Here is a 9,289-nt window from a genome sequence, read left to right as displayed (position 1 = left end):
AATGTCATTATGCTGTAGCTTTAAGATTTCCCTTCACTGGAACTAAGGGACCCAGCCCGAACCATGAAAAACAGCCCCAGACCATTATTCAAACCACCAAACTTTACAGTTGGCACTATTCATTGAGGCAGGTAGCGTTCTCCTGGCTTCCTCCAAATCCAGATTTGTCCAACGGACTGCCAGATGGTGAAGCATAATTAATTCATAAGATCAACCATGATGGATTTTCCACCATTTTTTAATTTTGTGAAAAACACCTAAATTACATCTCCGGAACCACAGGGCCGATCTGAATGGCACGACAATGGGCCTCGGGATCTCATCATAGTATCTCTGTGCATTCAAATTGCATTCATAAAATGCGTTCATTGTCCATAGCTTATGCCTGTCTGCCCATACCATACCGCCACCCTGGGGCACTCTGTTCACAACGTTGGCATCAGCAAACCGCTCGTCCACACAATGCCATACACGTGGTCTGCAGTTGTGAGACCGGTTGGGCGTACTGCCAAATTCTCTAAAACGACATTGGAGGTGGTTTATGGTAGAGAAATTATTTAATGTTAATCTGGCAACAGCTCTGGTGGACATTCCTGCAGTCAGCATGCCAATTCCACGCTCCTTCAAAACTTGATACATCTGTGGCATTGTGTTGTGACAAAACTGCATATTTTAGAGGCCTTTTATTGTCTCCAGCACAAGGTGCATCTGTGTAATGATCATGCTGTTTTAATCAGCTTCTTGATATGCCACACCTGTGGATTATCTTGGCAAAGGAGAAATTCTTACAAACAGGTATGTGAACAAAATGAGAAGCTTTTTGTGCCTATGGAACATTTCTGGGATCTTTTATTTCAGCTCATGAAACATGGGACTAACACTTTGCATGTAGCGTTTTATATTTTTCTCAATGTTTATCTCTTGATCTGTTACTCAGTGTTGAAATTGAAAACCTCTGTGGTTATTGTTTTGATATTTGAGGTCTGGATTGTGATTCCTAGGATTTTTGTGTGGTGTCAATCTGACTAATTGTTGTAACTACTTCTTTTGCTCTGCCCTGTTATTCAAAGGTGCTGTCAGGTGAAACTTTCACATCCAAAGCTACAGATGGAGAGACGGAGAAGTTTGTCATAAGGTTGCACCAGACCGAGACGGAGGCAGAAAGGAGAGGACCAAACACAGCCAGGAGAGGGCGGATAGACCTAGAGATGGATGCATTTACATATTTATTTTACTAGGCAAGTCGGTTAAGAACAAATTCAATGACTGCCTAGGAACAATGGGTTAACTGCCTGTTCAGGGGCAGAACGGCAGATTTGTACCTTGTCAGCTCGGGAATTTGATCTTGCAACCTTTCCGTTACTAGTCCAACGCTCTAACCACTAGGCTAACACACACGCACGCACTTGGTACTTATTAGCTCCAGATAATGTATAGAGCGGAGGCGTTTATCCCGCTTATACCATGGTTGCCAAAGAAACAAGCACAAATTTACCGGTCATTTTTTTTTCATTTATATTTGAATAAGTAAATTCATACTTTCATCCTTTCACTAAATCTGGTTGTTAGTTCTATCAGTTAGGTTGCTAGAGAAGCGGGCTGGTCGTTCATTCTCTTTGTTTGATTGCTAAGCTGGTTGGCAATGTTCTTATCCCTTGCTTGCTAGCTAGCCAACTAGGTCTAACACAGTCACGTCAACTCAACAGAGAATAACATCAAAGTAGCTGCATTTGCGTTTAAGCTGTTTTCTAGTGACGTTTATTTGGGTTCATCCATGCAACTATACATGTTGAGGGATGACAGTGTTTCCTTCCAGTTCTCTGCTGCCAATGACTGGAACGAATTGCAAAAATCTCTGAAGCTGGAGCCTTATATCTCCCTCTCTAACTTTAAGCATCAGCTGTCCGAGCAGCAGGTCTATCTTGGCCAGGTCGCCGTTGTAAATGAGAACTTGTTCTCAACTGGCCTACCTGGTTAAATAAAGGTGAAATACATTTGTTTTTTTTAAATCAATTTTATCTAGTCTTAAAATGAGAAAATGTCATGTATTTTTTGTTGTTCATAGTTCGTTTAATAGCTGCAATATTACTACCTACATTTGAATATAATATTGAGTGGATTTGGGCCATTGCTGGGAATATTCTGGTTCTAAAATTGCAGCTTTGGCTCAGTTCAGGCTTGGGCCCAGTCTGTACCGTCATTCATTTCGGTCTCGGGACGGATCCGGCTGCCAGACCCGGGCCAGCAGTTTTATATCTGGCTTGCTGGAATCGGGCCAGATGTTTGTGCTACTTGGGGACTAATCAGTATCAGGCATCAAACACTACATCACAAATGACACCCAATTTCCTATATTCAGTAGTTCACTACTTATGACCAGACCCCTATGGCCCATATGACTGGAATAGAGCAGTCTTCAGCATCCAGAACAGCATCAGTTAAGACAACACCTGTATGTGTTTGCCACCAGAGAAGCTAGCATGAGTGTTTAGCATCAGTATTTGTAGTTACTGAGTGTGTCCAACAGTTTGAATGCAATTCTTCTGCATACTAGACAATGGTGTTAGCCCCCTGAACAAACACCAAGGCATTTGTTTAGTCAGTTGCAGCATCATTCCTGTACTGCACTATTTGTGAGGCTTTTTATAGGCTAGCAAACTGACTGTGGCGCTTTTACTATTGCTGAACTATATCTGAGTCATTAACAGTTTGTAGTCTACTTTTTAGGGCCACTTCTTAATGTGTAATTCATTGCTGCTCTTCTGATGCAGGGCTCCCTTTGCAAAAGAGACTTTAGTCTCAGTGGGGCTACCTGCTTAAATAATGGTAAATAAAAGATGAGGACATGGATAGACTGAGAGGACCTTGATGTAATTGAATAAATTATACGGCTACATTTGGGGCCAGGGGTCAATGGGCATCTTCTAGCCGCTGTCTGTTCTTACCATAATATATTTTGTGTTCTGTTCATTTTACCCATAAACTTAATCTCTTGTGCACCTGACTGCCCCCTCTTTTCTTGATTGTGTGCATTAGAATTATCCCCAGGTTATAGGAAATTGTGATATCTAAAATGTTGTTATTGTTGTATTTACCACTAGAATGTCTGGGTGGTGCTCTCTAGTGGCAGAGTTTGTGGTATTTATAGTAGGCCTACTGAGCATATGGTTGATGCTAGCTGCTGCTCCCATATGGACAGGTTAGGATCATTTAGGTGGCAGGTTAGGATCATTTAGGTGGCAGGTTAGGATCATTTAGGTGGCAGGTTATGAGAATTAGGTTAAGGTTAGGAAAAGGGTTAGGGTTAAATAAAATGCTCTCCTAGCCTGTTACGAAAAGTCACTTCTGGTCGTACAGTAGTTGTACTCTCTCTAGTCACAACCACCCTTCAGTGTTCAAACCATGGAGAATGATTATAGGCACAGAGTTTCTAAACCCAGAGTCGCAACATCGCAAGACTTTCTGAATCTCTTGCGAAGCAGACTAAGTTGACCAGGCCGGGGTTTGAGTTGTTCATTTTTTCAAAATCTAAAGTCACAACCAAGATTCGAGCCAATTTCTTAAGAATTTGAACATGTTATTTCTCCAACTTCGTGAAAGTGACAAACTGACACGTTTTTGTTTTCGTCAAAAACGACTTCATACTGTATCTAAGGAGTGGCTTTGATTTGACTGCCTGCACTTGCGCAGTTGAGCGGAAACTCCAACCGGATCCGTCACACTTGTACATCCTGTGAATCATCTGTGACGTTATGTTTACTTCAAACGCGGAAAAGCAAGCAGAAGAAATTTCTGTGCATCGTGAATTGCACAGCGGTCCGTTCTCTTCGTGTCTACAGAGTTAGGATATAAGCATCTTACTTGCCAATTCACGACATTTCTTCACAATAATAGTGGCAGGTAGGCTTAATTAAATTGGTGAAATAAATGATTGCGTATGTTTGCATTTCAAGTTGTTTTTGTGCTCAATAGTTTCACTTTTACTTTTGATAGCTTTAAGGGTATTTTTATGTCTGAATGTTTTAGAACATTTCTTTCAAACCTTTTCTTGTAGTAGATCTAATTATATCAAATATTTCTGACCTTTTTATGTTACATGAAATGAGCAGTTGAACAAGCTGTCAGACAATAATAGCGAATGATGACTGCGTTTTGTCTTGTCCAAACGTTATGCAACATGAGTGATGCTCCTCTAATGGTGACTGTTCAGGCGTCCTATCTTTATATTCTGTTTCCTTCCTCCTTCAGAAAACGTCAACTGCCCGTGACCAGGCTACAGCACATACAGAGATGGCGTAAGGGATTTGTTAAATTGAGCAGACTCACTAAAATGTATCTAGGTAGTGTGTTGTAATGACACAGCAATAAATAATGTGTGGTGGGGTTGAAATCATTAGAGAACTGTACACACAAATCCAGTGTTAATCTAATAAAAACTCATGACAGTTTGTCTCTGGTCTATATCCCATACAGATCTGCAGGCTATCAGGACATTAAGAACAATTTCTTACAATGTGGAAAGACACAAGGTACCTATTGATTTGTTCTCTTGGTCATACCTTGGTTTTGGTCAATCAACGGTTTGAGATAATATGGTAGCTGCAAAGCAGTTGGTTAGCCTACAGCAGCAGCTTTTGTCACCAGTAATATTATTGTATGCCACAGCGTTTAGAATTGATTTTAAGAAACATGTTTTGGTCAGAGTTGTAACCCTAATGAAGAACTATTGACCAAAACGTTGCCTTTAAGATCTATTCAAAGTTGTGGAGCATAGACCTAGCATACAATAATAAGTTTGGCTAAAACAAAAACCTGCATATATTTGACACCGCCTCTCCAGTAATTGAGATTGAGACTTTTGTTTTACAATATCGTCAACAGATGCAGTGAAATACCTGAAACAGGTCTCTGACACAGTGTGCAAACATCGCCATGCGAGTATTACTCTCAAGAAGCCAGAGAAATCAGAGTGGAAGTTTGGGGGCCTGGATGACACGTTCTACAAAGGAGAAGAGGAAGTTAAGGAGTGGGGGAACTTCTACCTACCAGACAGTGTGACGATGGAGGTGTTAGGAGCTGTGGAAAACCTCCCCTACCCGACAGAGAGTGGCCAGCTGGTCATAATGCTGTGTGAGGACCGTCAGGTGTATGCTTATGACGGAGAGGAGATGCACCTGGTCGCTCTGAGCCTGAAGGAAGTCTTTGACTCTGGGCTTCAGTATCCTGGCTTCAAGTCCTTCTACAGAGGGGAGTGCTTTAAGGACATGGTGAGAATCAATCTGTAGTGAATCAAACAGTTGTTATAGCTGGTAAGAATTAAAATGTAGTGATTCAAGTAGAGTAACATTTATTATTATTAATTTGGTATAGTTTTGTTAATATTGATAACGGATCAGGTGTATTTACTAATCTTGAGGAGTGATCATGCTTGATATCTAACTCTTATGTTGTGCTGTTTTGCGTTGCATTCTGTTGTGTAGACGAAGGAAGACTGGGCCATGGTAAGACAGGGCAAAGTGGGGAGGAGACTTGAAAAGGAGCACCAGGAGTTACTGAGACAAACCAAACCCAGCTTCCTGAGTTGTCTTAACTCCATCAAAGGAGATAGCAGCACAGGTGGGCAGGTTTAATGTGTAGCACACAGACAGAGCTCATTATTGGTGTGCCCATCCAATGTGATCAATGATGATAAAAAGTTAAGCTGGATTTAACTGGTTTTATACTGTTACAGTAATTGCTGTTTAGAAAACTTGCCATTTTTGAATTTACTCCTTTCTTAACAAGCACCTTTGCCCTTCCCTCACAGGTGCCTGTAGCTATCCCGAACCAGTGGAACCTCCAACAGTACTTGTTTAAGAAGCAATATAATCACTACTTATAGACCCATAGTGGCAAAAACTGGTAATAAATTCAAGTTAACGTGTATGCTGGTGTATTAGGGCTGTGGTGGTCATGAAATTTGAATTGTTATGCAAATTCCTGCCGATGTCGTGGTATTTGACCATTATTTAACAAACACATTTAGCTTCTCCTGGATTCCACCCATAGAGTACATCTACATTTTTAAAAGTCAAAAAAATCTATTTAATATAGCCTACACCATCACAATAAATCCATTATGTATTTTGTGGAGGTCTAAAGAAACAATATGATATGAAGAAAATGTAGCCTATTTCAGAAGAACAGAATAGCATATTCTGAGTTGTCCTAATGTTAGTCCCTGATCTGGCTATGCCATATGGCTGTGGGTTAAGTTAGTTCATTTAGCAGGCAATAATTGCTTATAATTCCCGTGGCATTAATTTATATTTTATAGTGAGAACAATAAAATTGAACATAGCTGAATAAAAAAGAAAAGATATGTTTCCCCAAATGATTTCCAAGGGAGTGCAAACATGCGGCTATCCTGTGTTGAGCGTTTAACAAAGAAACAGAACCTCTTATATGCTCAATTTAGAGTTATTTATGCAACTTAAGTTGTGATAAATGTTAGGCTATATGTTTTGATTTCTAATACATTCTAAGGCTGCATGATGCCAGTAATGATGAATAGAAAAAAAGTTGCATGAAAGGCAAGCACTTTGCTCTGTTTCTTGCGCAGGCTGCACACATTTCATCAGTCTCTCATTGCTAATATTCTCACCCATCAGACTATTCTCAATATAATCAGGTCTTTACATATAGCCTTTACATATAGCCTATATGTGTGGAATATATATATATTTTTAGAATGGCCAACCTCCCCCCAAAAAACCTGGCACTAATAGAAAGTGGAGGTTACGTGCTGTTATGTTTTTAATATGTCAGGTAAACTACACCGGTTTGAAAGCGGATTAATGTGCTTAATTTTAAGAGTTGAGACATAAATATAGCAACACGAGAAATCTGGGATCCTCTTTTAAATAGTAGCCAGTCAAACTGTGTTCACACGCGATTGCGCAATGACTGGGCTTTTAAGAACCCATTTCACTAGGCTCTGTAGGCTATGGGCTGTCCAACTGTGTTCCAGGGGTCTTGGGACTATATGCTACTTTTGGAGTTATTTGGCCACTTTAGTTGTGAATCAACCTTATCAAAACATATAGGCCTATGTGCTAGGCTACATGATGCTTGCGACTATGATTAGAAAAACTCCCACAAAAAATGCATGCGCTGTTTCTTGCCTTAGACTGCACACCCTGGGCATCATTCACAAGTGATAATATTCTCACCCCCATCAAACTATTTTCAATTTAGTCTTTTGTTAGGATTTATGTTTATGCACTATAGCCTGTTAGCATATTGTTTGAAGATGAATATTGTTTTGTTACACACACACATAAACAATACAGATGGGTGTGTGTGTGTAGGTGTGTAAGGACTGACCAACACAGGCCATAAAAAAAGGTAGGCCTTGAAATACATCCACAGGTACACCTCCAATTGACTCAATTAGCCTATTAGCCTATCAGAAGCTTCTAAAGCCATGACATCATTTTCTGGAATTTTTCAAGCTGTTTAAAGGCACAGTCAACTTAGTGTATGTAAACTTCTGACCCACTGGAATTGTGATACAGTGAAATAATCTGTCTAAACAATTGTTGGAAAAATTATTTGTGTCATCCACAAAGCAGATGTCCTAACCGACTTGCCAAAACTATATTTTGTTAACAAGAAATGTGTGGAGTGGTTGAAAAACAAGTTTTAATAACTCCAACCTAAGTGTATGTAAACTTCTTACTTCAACTGTATATTATTTTATACTAACACAATTGCTAAGAGAAAAATGTTGTTTAACAAGTAATCTTTTTTATCTTAAAGATTTTATTAGATTGGAGAACAGTTTTAGAAAGATCTTAGACCATTCCTCCATACAGAATTTTTCCAGATTCTTGATAACCTTCATCTCCACTTATGTACTGCCCTCTCCAATTCAAACTACACGTTTTCAATGGGGTTCAATTCCAGGGACTGAGATGACCATTGCAAAATGTTGATTTTTTGTGGTCAATTAATGATTTCTTTGTGGTGTGTTTGGGATTATTGTCTTGCTGGAAGATACACCAAGTTTCAGCTTCCTGGCAGAGGCAGACAGGTTTTCGACTAAAATGTCCTGGTACTGGATAAAGTTCAAGATGCCGTCGACCTTAACAAGGGCCCCAGGACCATTGGAAGCAAAATAGCCCCTTAAATTTTACATTACATTTTAGTCATTCAGCAGACACTCTTATCCAGAGTGACTTACAGTTAATGCATTCATCAAAGATCCACCATATTTTACAGTAGGTATGAGGTACTTTTCTGCATGTGCATATTTTTTCACGCAAAAACCACCACTGGTGTGCGTGGCCAAAGAGCTCTATTTTCATGTCATCTGACCATAGCACCAGTTCCAATGTGTCACGCCCTGGCCTTAGTATTCTTTGTTTTCTTTATGATTTTAGTTAGGTCAGGGTGTGACATGGGTATTTATGTGGGTTTTGTAGTGTCCAGGGTGATTGTAAGGTTTAGGGGGTTTATTTAGAGTAGTTGGGTTTATGTTTAGGATAGTTGTCTAGCTGTGTCTATGTTGGGTGTAGTTGTCTAGGAAAGTCTATGGTTGCCTGAATGGGTTCCCAATTAGAGACAGCTGGTTTCTGTTGTCTCTGATTGGGAGCCATATTTAGGGTAGCCATAGGCTTTAGTTTGTTGTGGGGAATTGTCTATGGTGAACGTTTGTAGCCTGTATGTGTGCACTACGTTTATAGCTTCACGGTTGTTTATTGTTTTGATAGTTTGTATGTGTTTTGTTTCGTTTTGCCTTCTTCTATAATAAAAGAAGATGGCTTATTTTCCTCATGCTGCGTTTTGGTCCGTCTCTCCTCTACACGATCGTGACACAATGCCGTTTATAAAACTATAGGTGTTTAAATTTGTTAGAAAAAGCTATTTGGTCACGCACACCAGTGGTGGGTTTTGCATCAAGTGAATTTTTTTTATTTAATTTGACCTTTTATTTAAGTCAGTTAAGAACAAATTCTTACTGTCAATGACGGCCTAGGAACAGCGGGTTAACTGCCTTGTTCAGGGGCAGAATGAGTTTTTTTTTTTTACCTTGTCAGCTCAGGGATTCAATCTTGCAACCTTTCGGTTACTAGTCCAACGCTCTAACCACTAGGCTACCTGCCGCCCCATGCATGAAATAATCCCATACCTACTGTAAAATATGGTGGAGGATCTTTGAGGTTATAGGGAAATTTTGCTTCCACTGGTCCTTGAGCTTTCGGGAAAGTAAAAAAATCTGTCCTACTTGTCCGAAGGACTAATGTCA

General features: G+C 39.8%; 1 protein-coding gene across 1 annotated transcript; it reads left to right on the top strand.

The window, feature by feature from the left end:
* Nucleotides 1-3,753: 3,753 nt before the first annotated feature.
* LOC120027150 lies at nt 3,754-5,972 on the top strand. The gene is made up of 6 exons (XM_038972014.1): nt 3,754-3,900; nt 4,249-4,295; nt 4,474-4,529; nt 4,882-5,267; nt 5,481-5,616; nt 5,807-5,972. The coding sequence occupies exons 2-6, from the start codon at nt 4,291-4,293 to the stop codon at nt 5,854-5,856; spliced, it is 633 nt and encodes a 210-aa protein (XP_038827942.1). The 5' UTR covers nt 3,754-3,900; nt 4,249-4,290; the 3' UTR covers nt 5,857-5,972.
* Nucleotides 5,973-9,289: the final 3,317 nt, after the last annotated feature.

Source organism: Salvelinus namaycush, chromosome 32, assembly GCF_016432855.1.
Source record: "Salvelinus namaycush isolate Seneca chromosome 32, SaNama_1.0, whole genome shotgun sequence".
NCBI classification, from domain to species: domain Eukaryota; kingdom Metazoa; phylum Chordata; class Actinopteri; order Salmoniformes; family Salmonidae; genus Salvelinus; species Salvelinus namaycush.
This window is presented reverse-complemented; position numbering and strand designations above follow the sequence as displayed.